We start from the raw sequence: 20278 nt of genomic DNA, 5'->3' as shown, positions 1-20278 counted from the left end.
GTAAAATATTCTTAAGTCCTCAGACAGATACATTTCTCTTTCTCAACATCTGTTCCCCCACACCCCCTGTGACATGCCACTTACTATATCTATCTGCCAGAACTCACAGTAATCTCAGATTCAGGACGTGAGCTTTCTTGGCACCATAAATCAAAGAATTACAAATACTAGTATGCTGGTTAATATTATAACTCTAGACACATTTACTAGAACTTAAGCTCCATTGAGCTCAGTGGGACTGATACCTGAGAAAACATGCATTGAATTGTGTTGCAATTTGTGTAGCCAATTGTTTTGAGCCAAAAAAGAAAAACAAAAAATGTCTGGTGATTGAAAAATGATAGGCTGAGAGTCTCCAGTTCATTTTATTGTGGACCACTCTCCATGTTCGTCACATTATGAACTAAGCATATGGCAATAAAACCACTCAAATAATACACCCTCCCTAGGTAGCTCCCATGTTGGCAGATACTGGCTTCACCAAACTTTCTGTCTTCCAACTTCAACTCCTATCAGCCCCAGCCAGCATGGCCAATGGACAGACGTACTGGCAGCTGTAGTCTAATGGTTTGGAAAGGCTGCAGGGTACTGAAATGGTACGCATGTTTCAGCTTTTATCTCTGCAGCACAGGATAAAAGCAGGAAACATGGAATTCTTACTATACGAACACAGCCTCAGTAAGACATGTGTTCTATTCTACCACTGTAAACCAATTTAATTTGTGGATTTCCTTTACAGAATTTGGGAAACATAATTATGTGAGGAGTTTAGGGATTTTCAGGAAAGGGATTCAGACAAATGGCAGTTTCCAGATTTTCCTAATGGAAACCATTGTTGCTCAAAATAATTTTAAACTGACTTAGGTTAGACAAGTACGTAAACTTTTTAAATGTTGGAATTTCAAGCCTAACTTCTCCCATATGAAAAGAGAATCAGCAGGACTGACTTGAGTGACCATACTTTTTTCTAACACTTACTTTTTTCTAATGTGCAAAGGACAAAGGGGTCAAGACATGATGCAAATATTGATGCTAGGAGGGCCACTTAATAAAAAGAATGGAAATTGGTCATTTATAACCTATGTAATTTGCGTAGTGAGCCATCAGAGGAGATGAGTGATGTTTTGGGTAAAAATTCTCCATTAATGTTCTGTTTGCCGCACTGTTATAACCTCTGGTTTTATCAATGAATTGTGACTCATTGTCATTAATTGGCTTACCAGCGACTGCCCCAGTGGCAACCCCGTTAAGGAAAAGTACTTTAGCTGAAGATGATTGAAGGGATGGCTGTGCTCTAATGTAATTTGGTTTTTAAACTGATTTAACTGTCATGGCTTGGCTTTTAAAAATGGGGTGGATTGTTGCTGAGTGAAGCTGAGACTTCTTTATTAAAGATACATATTCTACTTCCTTTCCGAGAACTGCTATTCCCTTTTATTATGGCATGGCCTCTTCACAAATGCAATTCCCCCACAAATGCCCCCTCCCATCCTGCTCATGTACTCCTAGAAAGAAAATATGATGATGAACAGGAAACAGTCCTCATCTTCCCTATGAAGAAAGGAAACAAATCCCGTTCCCACATTGCAGATGAGGACTAGCATTGCTCGTTAAACCGTTCATGCTCATATGTCAGAGCTGTCACAACTTCTGCTGAACCGAGGCCCTAAATCTGGCTTATCTGAGTTCCGATTGGATTTGTTATTGTACTTAATTATACCACAGTATCAATATAGGAACTAGAAATCTCCAGAGAACTTTCACTACTATCCTAACCAAAAATGGAAGATTAGTTGCTTTTTGACAATTGCCCAAATTGTCAGCTCAGCATTTCTTGAACAGAAGCCAAAGCTTGAGAGCTTCCTTTAAAGTGACTGCCCATGTTGGAAAGCATTCCAGCGTAAAAGTCATTTGTCACTTAGCTGAATTAATGCCCTTCCCACATGTGTGATGACTTGAGTTGTTAGCAACTTGGCAGACGTCCATGTGCTGGCAGGGACAAACACTTGCCTTAGCTTCAGCAAGACAGAAACACTACTTCTGGACTGGTTACAAAATTCTTCCAGAGAGCACAGAATATGAATAGAGTTATCTTTTCCCATTTTCCATCCAAGTGTTCCCTGCGTTTCATTTCGTATTGTGAACTTATAACCTATTTGGTCAACTGACTTCAGTTTGCCTGTTCCTTTCCCTTATCTGGTGGAATCTCATTCTTCTGCCTCTAGGAATGGGTGGCCCATTTGCTTTAGTGCTGTTGTTGTTTTTCATTGATAGGGAGAGCAATGACCCCCAGGAGAACATCCTGGGGAACAAAGGACTGCTTGGAATCCTGCTGCAAAGACTGTAGATGCTACGACAAAAACCGTGTGCTCCGATCTCCCATCCCCTCACAGTTGCCGAGGAATGCATGCATGCGCCGCCACATTTCTGGCAAATGCTTCAAGCTGTGAGGGAAATCTCTGCTATATAACCGATGATGGATATTCCCCTTAAGCTAATGATATGCAGGCACTAGTTGGCCACTCAAAGAACCCTCTAAGCCAAGAAGTGCTCCTACCCAGAGGCAAGGTGCAGTCACCAGCTAAGGTGGGGGCTGTGGGTGACCCTTCCTGCAGCCTGGGGGCAGAGGGACAGGGGTGCTTCTGGATGAAGCTATTATTATTATTATTATTATTATTATTATTATTATTATTATTATTAATCACCCTGCCTCATTCACAGAATTTGGGGAGGTGTAGACATGCCTGCCATCCACTTTAATCCTACTATGCTCTTTTGCCACTTCTTCTGCCTTTTTCTAACAGCAGAGAATCAGTTGGGGCAGGGGGAGTATGGGATAATTAGACAAATTGGGAAAGCTTCCCATTGGAACAGCTACAAGCCCTTCAGTGGGAGGCACCCCAGTCTGTGCCATGAGACACTCGAAGAAGCTCCATTGGCATGAATGGAAGCTAAGCTTGTGCTCATTTCTAATGGGGTTTGCACTGGAAAACCGCCAAGTAGATTGTGTCATATGCTGATATGTGTGTCCGTGTGCATGTGTGTCCATGCACACAAACAACCCATTTAGCTCATTCAGCTCAGGCACCAAGATGTCTTGGGCTGGAATGATACACAACAGCTCTCCTTCTCCCTGCATTCATTCCTACCCAAAGATTACGGGAAGCTTCCATTTCTACCCTCCCTTCTACCAAATTCCTTGAATCAAAGCCGTCCATCTCAGGCATGGCTCTAGGGGCCTCTGTGGCCTTCTGCCATCCCTGCCACAGACAGCTTTCCATTTTAATTCCTCAGCCACCCATCTGAGGAGGAACAGGCAGGCAGATGCCCCCAACACTTCCCCATCTGGAGGCAACCTTTATACCTTTCACATTGGTCTGTCAGGAAACACCAGTAACAACATGAAGGGTCAAAGAAGGATTCCATTGCTGTGACTGCAAAAAATCCCTTGGCAGTCGCTCGTCGCAAGAGCCTGAGAATGGAATTCTCCTTCAGGGACAGGAACCAAATGGTTTTTTCTCCAACTCTTTCCCTTTCTCTGTTTCCCTTCTCCCCAAATGTAAGCAATGTGCAGAGACTTGTTGGTCAATGAACCTCATCTTAAGAGGCAAGGAACTGGGATGACGTGGTTGTTTTACAAAGGCTCGCTGAACTTAGCAGACATAACTTAGCTTTGAAATAACAAACAGTCGAAACCGGGGGCCTTTACAAGGTAAAGTTGTGGGAGTTCGGGAACTCCCCTAACAAGTCCGATGCAGTTAGTACACAATCGGTGCTAAGCAATGCATGACATTCCTCAGTTGCCTGTGATTTTACCCTGTTGCAAAGCAAAGTTGTGCAAGCTCCAATTTGGAGCAGAAAACCCATAGGTGCAAGTTCGCTTCTTAGCCCTATTCCTTTTGGTGGTCCTTCTGATAAGAAATATTTGTTCCCCAGCTACCTTCCCTTGTGGACAAGGGGTCTTTTTTTTGAAATAGGGCTATTCATTCGTTCATTCATTCATTCATTCATAACTCAGGGAAATGGACTACAGTTGCCAAGCTGCACCCTGACGTGCCTCCTTTGTAGTCAAATGGGTTGTGGAATCCCCACGTTCTCTACCTGCCCCTCGGCCCCACGTCTGTTATTGCTTCCCTCTCCGGTTCATAGGTGCAGTGTGAGCTGGGCAGCGAGGCAGGTAAGCTGAGGATGTGTACTGTGCCTGCCCGACCTCTGAAAAATCCAGCAAGGAATTCAAAATAAAGGGGAACCTACTTAGTGAAAGCAAAGGGGATGGCGTGAGTTCCTGCTGGAATTCAGAATTCAAGGTGTTTCTGCAGGTGACCAAATCAATGGCGCCGGTGCCCTGTTATTAGGGACACACGCTCCCCTTCCGACAAAGGGATGGTTGGGCTGCTCTTTCTGCAAGTCCAAGCAGACAGGCCCACAGGGGGAGGGCACTTCCTGGCATCCAGCCCCCTCCTCTCTGAATGCACACATAGCCTACAATAACTTCTTTGTGGGGGTTCGAGAAAGGAAGGGCTTGGGGAGGGCTGGGCACCGGTTCTGTCCCGGCGTCTGCCAAGTGGAAGGCCGAGTGGAAAAGCTTCCTTCCCCAACAGCCACTGCCCGTCAGTGTGGACTAGACTAGATGGCCAAATGACTCACTTCCGTGTCAGGCGGCCTCCAACGTTGCTGGGTTTACGAAGTGCAGGTAGCGTGACTGCGGAAGAGAGGTGGTGGGAGCGTGGCCAGGGCTTCCCAGGGTCTTGTCCAACACCCCCAGAAAGGAAAGTGATCCTGAGCACGTTCGCTCGGGTGGGTCACGCCACGGTCATTGTGGAGCTCTGAGAACTTTATCTGCATTAGTGCGGTTCAGCATAGGAGTCCTCTTATGAGCACATTAAACAAAACTGATAGGAAGGCGCTATTGCCTCGGGGCTCAGTCTTTGCTTTTCAAGAGCAAGAAAACAAGCACCCCTCCCGCCCCATTCTGCAAATTTGGTTCTGTGTCTGGGTCATTTATGATGATAGCTCCCAGCAAAAACCAAAGGGGAGACGTTCGCCCTGGGCAGAAGGTCAGCATAGGGGGTGCCTGCGCAGCATGGCCGATCGGCATTGTGCTGCCGTTCTGTGACTGCAGCCTCTCCACGGGAACCTCTGCAGACACGGCTCGTGTTGCGGGAGCCAACAAATGGGCTATATTATTTCTAAGAAAATGCATCCCTCCCCACACCATCTTCTGGAAAGATATCAACTGAACTCAGGCAGAAGCGGGGGGGGGGGGCAGATGAGGTCAGAGTCCTGGCCAATCAGGCATGCCACCCCCACAAGACCTTTGAATGGCAACCCATATGGGGAGACGGAGGGCTGTTGAGAGCAGATCCAGTTCAAGACATCTTAGTGCCTGAGGTAGGTAATCTAAATGATGCAGCCAGGCATGCGCACACACTAATTAGCACACAACACACCCTGCTGGGCAGTTCTCCCATGCAAAGCCCAGTAGAAACAAGCAGGTGCATGTCAGAAGCCCAGTTTCCACTGCACCACTGACGACCCCCCAGCCTGCGTAATTTCCGAACATGTGCCCTGTGGCTGCTTGGCATGGGTCACGCAGTCTATCCGGCCATGCTGGGGAGCAGCCTGTGGGCCTCTTTGCGCAAGTGTGCCGAGCCTGGAGGTGGGGGAAGCAAGCCGGATCCCAGGCCCACCCCACATGCACACATTGCCCCCAGCACAGGGCGCCGTCTCTACCGCTCTGCTTACGTTACGGGGTGGCTACCTTTGGTGGCAGGGCTCTGAAGGTGCCCTCACCATCCTGTCCTTCTGCAACCACTCCTTACTCACAGCTCTGGTGGGCTTCGCTTCCTGTCCTGCAGCCCGACCCTAGATGTCTCTGCTCGAAAGTAAATCTCATTCATTTGGACTAGGACCGGATTGTCAGACTTCTGCCCTATGCAAGCAGCCTTGAGACTGTTCCTCAGATCAGTGGGCCAACGTCTGAAGCAACATGCATGGGCTCCTCCTTGCCAGGGATGACACAAAGGTTTGAGGAGGTCCGAGGGTGGTGGATCCACCTTTCCGCAGCCCAACTTTCCCTATCCTGGTGCACTCCAGATGTTTTAGTGCCCCATCCTCCTATCATCCTCAGCCAATTGTTGAGAATGTTGGGAGTTGTACTCCAGACACCTGGACAGCACCAGGTTGGCTACCGAGCATGATGGAGCGTGATGGGATGCTGTGCAAAAACTTCACTCCAAACCACACACCTGCACATCCCTCCCAAGGCATGGAGTTCCAGGTTGTGGCCAGAAGTACCAAGACTCTGCTGCCCCTGATGGCAAGGGCGGCAGCTGCTGCCTGGAGAAGCCAAGGGTGAAAGGAACCCAATTTACTGGAGGAGGGAAGGTGGGTGTGAGCAAGGGCATCCCTGTAGGGATGAAGGATTTCAGCTGGCCCAGGAAGAGCCAGAAGGGATGTGCTTATTCGAAGCACAAATATGCTTCTCCTTATGCAGTATGGGGGTGGTGTTGCCCCTGAATATTGTTGATGGTCTGGTTGAGCCAGAAGGTTGAAGATCAGGGGGGCCACCAAGAGTTTCTTTAAGCGACCTAATTGGTGGGTATTTTAGCATGTGCTTAGGGAACATGGTACGTGATCACCTTGGAGAGTTGGCGGAGGCAATTAGTGCTGCTTTAGGTAGGGGAAGATAGGTTGTCGGGGATTAGCAGGCCAGCAAAGGAGAAGATGAGTTAAATACCAGGTGTCTATCCTCTCTTGCAACTTTTCCTCTAACCAGAAAGCCTGCAGTTTGCATACTAGTCAGTCCATGGCTCTGGGAAACCTGTGGCTACATGCCAGGTCAGTGCAGAATAGCACCGCTCTGATCCAGGGTTTGGCTATGGATGGGGAGGCCAGTGTGGCCAGGGCAAAGAAGAGGGGGAAAGATGAGCTGGGGCAGGGTTAGCCTCCCAGCTGTGTCCCTCTGCTTACTCCACTCAGTACCACAGGCTGCAGAGGGGACCTTGCTCTGGCCTATAGAAATCATTGCTCTCTGTTTCTCTCCAGGTTCTCTTCCCACTCAGGTGAGTGCTGGCACCTTGCAGAACAGGTGAGGGAATCTGCTGATGTAACTCCCAGCCCACTGCCCAGATCCAGGATGATTCTGGACTTCATGACTGCCATGAAAATGGTGGTGCTTTCCTAACATGGCACCAGCTTGACATACCGTATGTGGCAGAAAACACATTAAATCTGGCTTTCACCAATGGGTGAGAGCATGATTGTCTGAAAGCAGGGATTTTATCGTTTGGCCCTTGTCATGGTCAAATCATTCCTGTTGTTAGATGGGCGGTCCCCTGGCAAGGCTTGGGGAACTAAGAGGATGGACTGCTGCCCAGGTAAACTAGGCAGGGCTTGGGGAGCTTTCTGGCTGATGTGGCTGGCATTCCTGCCAGGGTCCTGGCTGGCCTGTGAGATGCAGAAGAAACTGCTGAGTGAGGCCACTGAGGAGTTTGAAGCGGTTCTATTTCTCTCCTTCGGAGCCAGGCGAGGCTGTGGGTGTGCTGGATTGGTACCAGGCTGTGCAAATGGACTGGATGAGAGCTAACAAACTGAGGCTTAATCCCAATGTGCTATTGGCAGTTGGTTCCATGGCCAGGTGAGGGGGATTCAGCCTGTTTTGGAAAGGGTTGCACTTGCCTTGAAAGCCAGCTGTGGAGCCTGGGGGCTCAGAATGCCATTGAGAACGGTCTTGAAGCTACATCGAGTACAAAATACGGCAGCAAAAAGGCTTTAACCAGGACTAGGTGATTGGACCATATTACACATTCTTGTCACACCAGCTTCCAGTTTGTTTTTATTGCTAATATATAAATCTTTTTATAACTTGGCACCTGATTTCACGATGGAATGCTTACCTGGTGGGGAATCTGTAGCTGGCCTTAGGGCATCGGTAAGCACACGTTTCCGTCTATGCCTACCTCTATGCTCAAAGATCATTTACAGAATCTAGGCCACACATTCTTGCTCAAGTTTGAAGACTGCCCACTACAAAAACTACCTTCTCAGTTGTAGCCCCCAGTCATGAAAGGCTCTTCCCGGGGAAATTTGCTTCATGCCAATATACTGCTCACTGCCAGGTTAAGGCGTCTTTGTTTTCTTAGTCTTTAAAGTCTAGTAATGATTTTGAAAGGTGTCATCCCTTGATTAAGTAGTTTTAGCTCTTCATTTGCATTATATTTTTGAAATTGTACTGGCTTTGCATTGCTTTGTTTGCCTGCCAATTTAATATTGAAGCTTGCTGGTTTCTTTGATAACACTGTTGGATTTTATTCTGGCTTTAGAATGACTGTACACTGCTAGGAAATGTATCTGATATTTACCTCACAACTACAAATAACCAATCAATAATCAATCTGCTATATACTTGGCAACAATTTCATTCCATTTCGTGCTCCCTAGATCTCTGAGCAGTGCAACATTTGAGGGCAGCTTTATATGTTTAATTTCCTTGAGAAAACAGAATTCTAGAAACTTGAGTAGGTGACAGGCTGTTGTTTTTGAGTAATATCTGTTTATTTATAAATGTACAAGTGAGCAGGCGGGAATCAAGTACACATCTGAACAGACGCTCCTATTCTCAAAGAAGCCATGTGATTTCCCTTCCCCCTTCACAAAATAACAGCATCCATCACCATCAGAGATTCTTTATTTAGCCCCCTAAAGATTTCTCTCAAGACTGCTTTTCTCTTTTCTGGCTGGACTCAAATGACACCCAGTGTCATTCTCAGTCTGCATCCTGCGTGCTGCTGTGGGCTCAGATAATTTCACGCTGGGGTTTGGGGTTAGCATAATGAAGCGCTAAGGAAGCGGCTCTGTTTTCACCACTGACTAGCACTATATCAGGGTGAAGACCTCTTTGTGCAAAATCGGCTCACCACTGCTCATGTCAGACTGAGCCAACGGCTCCCAAGTTCTAGGCTTTTGCCCCCCAGCCTTATCATCAACAACCTGCCATATTTTCACAACAGGAAGAATCGGCTAGAGTGGCACGACAGAATAGCACACCCTAGAACAAATGGATCTGAATGGAACGGGTGTGAATGGATCTGGCTCGTGTTGCAATGCCGAAAAACTGCCACCACTGCACCGGAAAAAAATCGTGGATCGACCTGTGACCAGGGCCAATGCTAGGGACCAAAAAGTTCCACAGCACCAAAAAGAAAAAAGGGAAATGGAAAAAGCAAGCAAGCAAGCAAGCACAAATATGCCATGCTCATTCACTTCTGCTCTACAGTTTGTGTTTGTGCCTTTAAAGGACCCTGTCTCCAAAGACATCCCTATGTGTAGAAAAGGATGTATGGACAGGAAAAAGGAAGACATTTGATTTCAGGGAAGCAGCAGCAGAAGAAAAAACCTTTGGGCAGATAGATTTAAGGGAGAGCAGCAGAGGTGAAGGGGGATCCAATGCAACACAGATCTTCAATCTTTCTTTCATCCCCTGGACAGTGGGGTGGCAGGGCAGAAGGCCCCCCAGAGATTCTGGATGCAAAGGAAAGGTTCTGGGCCCCAGCCTGAGCAGGCCAGGTCATGCCAGCCCCTCCGCTTGTGCTGGGAGGGTGGGGGGCACCCTGTAGGTCATGCTGGATTGACTGTGATCCTTTACATGCCACATTAATACAGTTTTGCAAGAACGGCATCTTACCAAAGTGGACCTTATGACTCCTTTGCTTTTAATCAACTGATAACTAATTAATATTAGAACAACCTGACATGGTGCTATTTATTGCAAATAATACTTTTCCTCAGATGAATCACTTTATTTTTTTTGAAACGCATCTCAGATACCTTGTCTCAAACTAACAACACACAAAGGATATTTTATAGCATCACCACACATGCTAAGGCACAGTCTGAAACCTGCTTTTCCCAGTCAACCTATGACAAATCTGTGGATGATGTCATTTGTTTTCAACATGAAAAACAACTTTGCAAAGTGGGCACAAAGTGATCCGATTAAGGCAACTACCGGAGAAGTGGTTAAGGGCTGCCGTTTATGCAGAAGCGTGGATATGAGAATTTATAACTAGAGGAAGGACACATGCTCCCCAAACTCCTATGAATATTTTAGTGAGGAACACAAAATAAAAATTATCTGAAGTGTGCATGCATGGCTTTTCTAACATACTCCTTTGACATTTTGCAAATGAGTCAGGTAATCTCAATATGTACACATGCAGCAGAAGCGAGAGGGAAGTGAGCAAATTATCATTAATTGATACTTGGAGATGACTGACTTTTAAAATGCAGGCGAGTGCAGATAAGAGCAAGAACATAAGGAGAGCCATCCTCCATCTCGTGCACCCCTATATAGACAGTCTGAGTCATACGGGCTCGGCAAGCGCAACTGAAAAGGAAACACAGCAGCTGACTTGTAAAAGGTCCAGAGACGATCTGCCATGCAAAGTCCTATAAAACTAGCAAGTTGGATGGGGTAAGCATGCAGTCCAGCCAGCGCTGTTTGTGACCGTGTCACGCCACTTGCCTAGGCAGAAATGTCAGCCCGCAGGTACATCGTCATAGTTCAAAAGGGATCACGCCTTAGGTGCTTTCTTGCTTACCTGTCTGATTAGGAGCAGCACAGTGACTGTAAGGACCGGGCTAGGATACGTCCCAGAGCACTGCCTCATCTTGCAGAGGAGCACTCTGCGTAATCCAGGGTGGCAAGCGCGTGTACTCCAGCCAGTCACCGATCCTTGCCACCCGGCTCGCTTGTGTTCTTTTCCTGCAACCCTGCTACACCCGCTTTGCTCTGTGGAAGTATCTCCACTTCCAAACACAGACTCTTTACCAATTAGACTTATTTCCTGGATCTCAGCAGGAGCGACAGACCATAAATCTGCTCCAACCTGCAGAATTCTTGGACTGGCTTTGCGTTTGCTCCTTCTCTGTGGAAAGGAAGAAAGAAAGAAAGAGAAAGAAGACAGGAAGAAAGAAGGAAAGGCAGAGGGAATTTACTGTAAACTTCAGAAGCACATCTGCTTCTTGTTGCTGATCCTTTCAGCCAATGAGGAGTAAGAAAAGCATCATGAAGCACTCAGGATTGGAGTTTGTTCCCCTGATGGCACCCTATAGTGTCCTCTGATTTGGAAGGGACTGGTGTCACTGGGAGACTTTCATCTGCAAGACGCCTGCTGAAAAAGTAACGCTGGAGCAGATAGGAGATCAGAAGACCTGCTTTTGCAGGCATTGGGCAGACTAAAGCCACTTTTGGACAGCTGCCCATATGTGGGAAGCTCAGCAATATTCTTTAGCTTTTTCCCCACCTCCCAACTCTCGGGGCGGCTGGACGGAGAGCTTGAAATCTCTCCGCAATCAAGAGCGAGAGGAAATGAAGCCCTCGGAGTCTCAGTATCCCCCTTGGGGTGAATGAGAAGGCTATGAGAGTAAATCCTGTTGATTTGCTAACTTTCTTGAAGGTGAGTAACCAGAGAAGTGAAATGGGGAAGTTTTACTATCCCCTAGCAACATCTGATTATTTACAATTGGTTTGTCCCAACTGTTTTTAAAGGAGATTAAACATCCTGGTTCAATACTTAATGCAACAGCAAGACATGATGATTTATATCAAATGGAAACAACGTGCTTTTTGATAGCTGTGTGATATATAAAGAATATATTATGGAAAGCAGTGACAAAGAAAAGGATTTGGTTTCATGATGGATAACCTTTAGAAAATGCATTCCGATTGCAGTGCCACAATTGGGATTCTTGGTTCTCCGTGCATGGAAAGTCTTGAAGAAGAAGACTTAGAGTAACTTTCCCCGATAGGTGCCTTCCAAGATCTTTTGAAATTCAGCTCCTGTGAGTCAGGACTGCATGGGCAGAGGTTGGGAATTCTGTGAGTTGCAGTCCAAAACCTCCAGAGGGCGCCAGGTTGGGAAAGCAGCACAGGTTATTTTCTCATGAGCCCAAATCTGCAGTTTATTTTGACCCTGATTGGCCGACCTTCAGAGCAAAATAAAGTGCTGCAGTGGGCACTGGGGAACAGGACCCTCGGTGTCTGTCATACATCGATTGTTTCCAGATACAGAACCGAACTGCGACGGACTCTGCACTCGCTGCTTTGTTCCTCCAGTGCATTTTAGAAGTCACACATTCTGGCAGGTATTTATCTATAATACGGAGTCTACAGAGATGATCCCTAAAGGACAGTATAATGACCAGATTTCAAAGATGGGCATGTGTGAGATCAGTCAGTAGCCTATCGCAGCAGATAACCCAGAGCCAAATGAGACACGGCATACAAATGTGTGAATGTTTTTGTTGTGGGGGTTTTAAAAAAGCCAGTTTCATGGATCTCAACTCTAGGAGGAGGTGATTTAGAGCAGAGTTAGAGTGTGGCAGGCACCCTCATTTTTTTTTGCTTCAAATCATAGCTCCCCAGTTTGCTTTCCCTCTTGCTGGGTGCCAAGACTCCTGTTTGCCCCTACCAACATGCATGATGTAGCCGGGGCAAGATCTGTGATGCAGAGGCACCCCCGTCCTTACGGTGGGTTCTCTGACCTAACGGTGTCCCTCTGCTCTTCTAACTTGTCCTACCTGTGTGTGTGTGGAAGGTCACACTAGTTTGGCCCTGAGAGTGCGTTAATCCATTTCATAGCCACTGGTCGTCACATTTCTTTTTATTGTACAGCCCAGCACAATCAGTGGTATCAGAACATTTGCTTCTCTCTCTGCCAGCCCCTTTGAACACCTCGCCTAAAGGTTCGGTGGCAGTTCTGGAAACCAATTCCCCCTGCCCCTGTCCCACTCTGCACTCCAGGTAGTCGTCTAGCTGAGTACTCTGCAAGAGGCTGGAGCAGCATCAGGATTGCTCATATGATGGACCCTCCCTGTCCCCCCAAATGCCCCCTTTATCCCTTCTCTAAGGTCAGTTTCCTGACTTTAGAGAGACAGCCAGTGGGGCTCTTTCTGTACCTGCTGCAAGGGGTGTGGGCAGGTCAGAGCATGGACAAGGTTCCAGCCTTGGATCTGAGAATCCAAATTATCCTTTGGCCCCTGAAGTGTTGTCTAGGAGCGCAAACCTATGTATGCCTAGACAGAGAAAAATCCTGCAACTCCCAGCATTCAGGCTGACTGTAGAACCTTTCTCTGTCTAAATACGCATAGGATTGCACCTTTCAGCTTCTCATCTAGGACAGGGCCCTAGATCTTCCCATCAGGAGCAGAATGAAGGGAAGAGCTTCCCGTCCTCAGATGGGAAGAGCTGATCTCACAACCCACCTCTGGCTACACTAGAAACCCCATGCCACTTGTTTCTGGAGCACTGACAACAACAGAGGAAAAGGGAACTGCTCGATGAGGATGTAAATGGCAGACTGAGAGAAGGCGATGGATCTGTAGGAACTCGTAATTGGAAAAACAGGAGGGAATGAGCAGATGGCATGTCATTCCTCCTGGACCTGCCAGCATGAGCCCAGTCAGTCTTCTCCACCTTTGGACCATTGCGGCTTCTCACTGGCAGGCTTCCAGCCACCCTCCCTAGCAAAGATCAGCACACCTTTTCTCCAGGGCAACACACAGCTTTTCTTGTCATTTCCCCCCATCGTGTTTGTTTTGCGTTTGGGCCCAATGAACGAGCCGTGCACTGCCTGTCCCCTTAGGTTAAGTGCCACCTCTGGGCTCCCCAACCCCAGCCTGCCGCTTTCCTCTGCCGCCAGTAGGACGTCTGCTGCAGGGTGTTATTAAGCATCGTCAGGAGGTGGGTCCGTGCCCTGCTAACTTTGCAAGTCACCAGCAGGTGCCAGAACCCTGGCGCATTAGTCAAGTTTCAACAAAATATTGATTCATCCATTAGCGTGTTTATTACACAGTGCAGACACTGCTCTGCATCCAGCAGGATTCCCAAGAGATTAACCATAAAAGAGAGTGAAAACAACAGCATGCAGAATTAAAATATTTTAAATCAGATTATATCAATAAAGCTACAGCTGATCAAACCATCCTCAGGTGATTTCTGCCCTCATGTTTTCTTCAGTGGTACTTTCTCGGAAGCAAATCTTATGCACTTCAACTGCAGTTAGGGATGTGTCTCCTTGGAAATAACATGCCCCCTCTTCCAAGTTGCTTCCTCAGAAGTAAATCATGTTGTATTCAATGGTGCTTACTCTTGGAAGGAGGGGTGCTGCTGGCTTTTGGGGGTTGCGTTTGGGTGGAGGGGAATGGTGGCACCAGTTTTGGTGGCTTCAGCCCACGGGAAGTGGGAGTGAGCAGCACAGTGGCCTCACCAGGTTCCTTCCCCATCCCCTTCTCCTTCTCTGGGATTTCTTGGGAGGGGGAAGGAGGAGCTGTCAATCCTCCCCTTTAAAAAAATATCCACTCCTTTGTAGCTGAGCCTACTTAATGGATGGGAGAAAAACAACTTTTTATAAGGCTCATGCACATGACCCCTTTCAAACACTCCCTTCTTCTCCCTAGTGGCATCCGTGTGTGATGCAGCACAACGGAAATTGCGCTATACTCATCAGCATGTTCCTTAGCCATGGGAACTGCATTCTGCATAAATACCACTGCAGGGATCCCTGAGTGTAGATCCCCTAAGATTCCAGGGTTTTCAGATTTCAAATTGACCTGTTTTCCCCTAGACTCCCCAGGCCCACTGACCAGAGGGAGGTGCAACGGATGAAGACTTAGATTTGAAGAAGGGGGTGCCTTTGAGCATTTTCTGCACATCTGGATTTATTTTCCATACCGGGACTGAACCGTTCTCTAAAGCAAAAGTCTGCCCCTGGTTACCCCAAACTATCTTCAATTCAGCACCCATATTTAGGAGGTAAAATCCATGCTGTTGATAAACAAATTGGAAGTAAGATGATCTCTTGCATGTCACCCAGAGTTTCTGATCTTCCTTCTGCCACCCTGATGGTTTGATGGCAGGCTTAGCTCTGGTGAGCACAAGAAGGTGGATAAAGTTCAGCGAGGAACTCTGGCACACTTCATATATCTTCAGGGAGATTAATAAGGCATGGCATGTTCTGCAGACTTGTGATATGTGTCATACCCTTAACTCTTTGCTCCAAAAGGTGGGGGAAGTAATTAGGTAGTAGCTATTTTAGCACTGATCTTGACTAATCAGACTGGATTGGCTGAAAATGGAGGTTGATTGACAGATGAGGAGAAAATATTCATTACATGAGTTTTCAAAAGAAAAAGGAGTGGGAGCCAAGTAAGGAGGAAGGTGGACTTGGGCACCCTTTTCAAAGAGTGATGCCTGGATTTCAAGTTATTGTCAGTGGATGGCTTGATTCATGCAGTTCAGTGGGGGCAGGCAACTTGCGGCCCTCCAGATGGGCTGGTTGGCAACAGTGGAGTTACTGTCTCTCACATCTGACAGGTGCCAAGTTGGAGATGGCTCCTCAATAACATCAGGGGATTGCTACTTTTAGAATCTATTCACAAACACCAATGTTCCTGGCCTAATTGCAAACAGTTAAACATTAAAGTGCCATGTAACAAGAAAAAAAAGAAAATGATCAATATTTAAAGGAGTGAAATGCAATATGATACAAAACAACAAAATAGCATGGGATCAATAAAATACTAATAGAAATCTAGAATTCTCTAAAATAATTGGGAGAAATTAAAAGCCTTTGCCTGGCATCAAACACCTTTGTTCTGCACCACTCGGTTGGAGCACTGGGCTGAAAACAACAGAATGAAATTCAGTTGAGACAAATGCCAAGTTCTGCACCCAGGAAAAAAGAAAACAAATGCATCTGGGAATAGCTGGCTCAACAATATGGCAAGTGAGAAGGATCTTGGAATTGCTGTAGATCACAAGCTGAATAGGAGCCAACAGGGTGATGAAGCAGCAAAAAGGGCAAGTGCTATTTTAGGATGGATTAGTAGCAGTACTTCCAAATAATGTGAAGTACTAGTTCCCCTTTACTCACCAACAGTGAGGCCTCATCTGGAGTACTCTGCCCAGTAATGGGCACCACCGTTTAAGAAAGATGCAGGCAAGCTGGAAAGGGTTCAGAGGAGGGCAACAAGGATGATCCAGAGACTGGAAGCAAGGCCCTATAAGGAGAGATTGAGAGAACTGGGCATATTCAGCCTTGAGAAGACAAGACTGAGGGGAGAGATGATAGCACTCTCCAAGTTCTTGAAAGGTTGTCACAAAGAGGAAGGACAGGATCTCTTCTCAATCATCCCAGAGTGCAGGACACAGAATAATGAGCTCAAGTTACAGGAAGCCAGATTCTGGCTAGATATTAAGAACTTCCTGACTATTAGAGCAGTACGACAATGGAACCAATTACCCCAGGAGGCTCTCCCACACTAGAGGCATTCAAGATGCAACTGGAGAGCCCTCTGAGATGGATGGTTTAACCTGGAGTCCTGCACTGAACAGAGGGCTGGACCAGATGGCCTTATGGGCCTCTGCCAGCTCTACAATTCTACGATTCTGTGGAAGATCTAAGAATGCGCGTGCCAGGCAAATTTCTCTGGGGAGGGCATTCCTCAACTGAGAAGCCCCTCTCTGTTTTAGCCACTCATTCAATTTCCTTTGGTGAGGGATTCCAGATGAAGGTCTCTGAAGATGTCCTAAAAGACCAAGCAGATCCATGTGGGAGGAGGTAACTCTGGTCCCAAGCCATTTAAGACTTCCGAGCCTGACACAAACAGTTTGAACTGGGCTCGGAGATAGACTGGAAGCCGGTGTGGCTGGCAAGGCACAGGCATTGCATGGCCACCCCAGCCAGTCAGCTCCGTTTTGAGCTAATTGCTGCTTCTGCACCATCTTCCAAGGTAGCTCTGTGCACAGTGCAATCCAGCGAGAAGCTTGCCAGGACTTGGAAAACTGTTGCCAGTTGAACTCCGTCCCAGTCGGGCAGCAGATGTTGGATCAACCTCAGGTGCTACAAGATGCTCCTAGTCACCTGGATCCAAGGACGGGCTGCAGCACTTCAGGCTGCTCCCGCAAGGGAAGCACAACCCTTCCAAGGTTAGAGCTGACTGCCATTCTTTCCTGATGTACAGTGAAAACCTGTACACACCTAAGAAGTAAGCCCCCTTGAATTCAGTAGGTTTTACTCCTAGATAAAGCATGAGTAAGTCATACAGGACTGAACTGGACATCAGTATAAGGGGATCTGATGTGAATCTTGGTTGGCTAACGGGCACATTCTAAAAAGGCACATTCTGTCCAGAACAAATGCTCTTTTTGTCTTACGGGGTGTGTGTGTGTGTGTGTGTGTGTGTGTGTGTGTGTGTGAGAGAGAGAGAGAGAGAGAGAGAGAGAGAGAGAGAGAGAGAGAGATTGCTAGCCCTCCTAATGACTGGAAAACAAAATAAAAAAGCACCCAAGGAAAGCGTTGTCTTAATGAGTTTGTGTTAAAGATGTGAAAGCAAATAAGCTTTATGCCCTGGAAAGAACAGCAGAGGGACAGAAAAAGGGACTAATGTGGCACCATCAGGGACTTTATAATGGTAAGGAATCACACAAAAAAACAGAGAAGCACAGGAATAACATGAATTGCAATTAGCAAGAACTCTTTGCATTACTGAGAAAAATTTGCCAAGACACATTAGTGGAGGATGAAGAAGAGTGTGCGTGGGAATTGTTCAGATACTTCTGTGCCTCATTTCTCAAGTGTTCCGCAGTGTGTGTTTGCTAAATCAGGTTCAGGGAACTGGAGTGCAATTTATATCAGCCTCTACACTGGTGATGGACCTTCTATTCTGGAAGTCATTCACCAAAATCAGAGGTTCAGCAGGATTGGGGCAAGTTATTCTGAGTTTTGGGGAAAGCCTTTGCACACTTATCCATGCCATCTCATCGCTGGAATCCACACACAGCCCATGCTGACTCAGGATGATGGGAGTTGTGGACCAACCCCTCTGGAAGGCACTGGGTTGGGGAAACCTGCTCTGAGCAGAGAACGACAAGTGCTAACGTTGCCGGCACACACACAAGCGAACTGGAAGAACTGACAAGATCAGCCTCTGCCATCCCTGCTTGCGAGGGGGATGTGCTCTCTTGGGGCACAGCAAATTACCCGGGCACGGTTCCCTTTCCGCTGCTCCCCCTCATAGGACAAGCCCTGCTCCACGCTGGTGTTCCAAGCCCTGCCAAGGAGCCGGATTTCACCTTGTCGGAACGAGACGGGAGCACATTGACCAACACTTGCCACCAGTTAGGCTATAAAACATCTGGAGGTGAGGAGAGAATCTGCTTTGATTGTCAGATGGAGCGTTGGGGGAAGGAAGCAAAATCCATTTCACCCTGCGCAGGGCTGTGTTCCCCTCACCCGGCTGCAGAAGTGGGAATGAGCTGGCAAAAGGTGGGAAGGAGTCTGGTGCTTCTCCCTTCTCCCTCGTGTTCTGTCCTTTTGGACACGACAAGTACAGAGCTATACATACATGCACACCACCCACCCACCCACCACACACACAAGCTAAGTAGCGCATCACATGCTTGATAAACATCACAGGTCCTGTCTGGCCCCAGATCAGTTAATTTACCAGCACTGGCACAGGCGTGGAAATCGTAGCTGAGATTCTGGAGAGAGACACAGCTGATGCAGCCTGGATTTGCAAGGAGAGGAACGCGGTTCCCTGATTTCACAGAGTCCCAAGGTTCCACGTTGTCTGTCGACAAGGAGGCCTGCCTCACCTTCTCCTGCAGCAGCACCCCAGATGCTCAGCACTCCATACCTGCACTCAAACCATACCACCTCCGCACTCCGTTCACGAAGCAAGAAAACATCCTGTTTAAAAATATCGTGGTGCCGTGACAACAAGCTGCATATTACTTTTGCGGAAAGAATGTCTGGTTTGTTTGAGCAGTGACATAACGCCCATGCTAAACGGATGCATGCCTGAGAAATAGATTTAGAAAAAAAGAAATTAGTTTGTTCTGAAAGTCCCTGATTGTCCTTTAATTACCATCACCATGAGCCAGTCTCTGGGTTCCAGCTCTCTTTCTAAATCAGGAACCAAGCTGCTACTGGGAAGCCTACAGTAATGAACTTGGGCCACAACCCTGTTAAACTGAAATGCGAGGGTTGCGGTGCATGGAAGGTCTATTTCCTCTCGTAGTTTTGGAATGACTAACACCCAAGTGCTCTGTCTATGCAAGTCTGTGCATAGACACAATCTAAATCATGACATAACTAAATTATGCATCAACTGGCAAAATGGCTATATTTGAAAAGAACTTTTATGCTCGGTAATAAAGGATCTTTAACATGCACAAATGTGGAGTTTGAAAGCAATCTTTCAAGTTTACCGATCTGCATTATAGTCCTCCAGGAGCAGGGGTGGCTCGTTTGATTCAGTGCCTCTGAAGAGGCACTCGGCATGACTGCGACACCACGAACTGCAGGAGCGCGGCACGGACGGGTCAGGGGCTGCAGACGCTTCTCCAGAGGCATCCATCATGTGCCTTAATCAAAGGCTGGGGAGGACACAGCCCTTTCGCATCCTCCCCAGCCTTTCACCCAGCCAGCTTATTAGCTGTCAATATTGACAGAAGATGGAGGGGCTATAATGGCGGGAAGGCCACCTGACCTGGTTTCTCCTGGAAAGTGCCCTTCTTGGATAGGGGATAAGAATATCTGGGACGCAGGCTGGTGGCAACTGTGTCTGTTTTCCCTGCCAGCATTGGGCACTATCTAAAGTACATTTTTCCACTGTCTCTTATTTGGTATTTGCTGTTCACATCCAGAAATGCAAAGGCATCAGCCGAAATAAATGGGATTTCTGCCTCATGCACCTGTGCTCTCTGGTGGGCTCGCTAGCCTGCTTCATCTCTCAAATTTTAAACAAAACTGCCTTCTAGACCTCATGACTGTGGTAAGAAGATGGATTATGTGCAGGTCTTATGAATGCTCGACTGCTCATTATTCCTTTCCGCACACCTTAGCTCACGTTGCCCCCACTCCTGCTGCTTCTCCTCTGACATTGTCTCCCATCTCTCTGTGGTCTCTCGCAGCCCGATACTTGCCCAAATATTTTGATTCCCACCTTCCCAAAATACAAAGCAATTGGCATAATTGTAGTGCTGATGGAACTGGTGATTATTAAGGGGTCTGCAGAGGTGACGCGTGGCCACCAGAGAGCTGGTTCCCCGGCACAATTCTGTGATGCTGCAGGAAGGTTCAGATGATGAAATCACAAGGCCGTGCGTCACGCCGTTCCCCTATAGAGAGCCGGGGTGTGCAGCATGTCCCCACTTGAGCAACTGCAAAGAACTTGAGCAGGCAAAATTAGCTTGCTTGCAAACTGAGTT

General features: G+C 47.3%; 1 protein-coding gene across 1 annotated transcript in view; it reads right to left on the bottom strand.

Moving 5' to 3' along the window:
- GLP2R (glucagon like peptide 2 receptor) overlaps positions 1-19951 on the bottom strand; it is a 49594-nt gene extending 29643 nt beyond the window's left edge. Inside the window, exons 1-3 of the mRNA XM_044454064.1 lie at positions 19918-19951; positions 18511-18573; positions 18045-18136 (exon numbers count right to left, since the gene is read on the bottom strand). Coding sequence (XP_044309999.1) covers positions 18045-18136; positions 18511-18573; positions 19918-19951 — 189 coding nt within the window. The remainder of the gene's footprint in view (positions 1-18044; positions 18137-18510; positions 18574-19917) is intronic.
- Positions 19952-20278: the final 327 nt, after the last annotated feature.

Source organism: Varanus komodoensis, unplaced genomic scaffold (genome assembly GCF_004798865.1).
Source record: "Varanus komodoensis strain SLA01 unplaced genomic scaffold, ASM479886v1 scaffold7_1, whole genome shotgun sequence".
In the NCBI taxonomy this organism is placed as follows: Eukaryota; Metazoa; Chordata; class Lepidosauria; order Squamata; family Varanidae; genus Varanus; species Varanus komodoensis.
The sequence above is the reverse complement of the archived record's forward strand: the minus strand, read 5'-3'. Positions and strand labels throughout refer to the sequence as shown.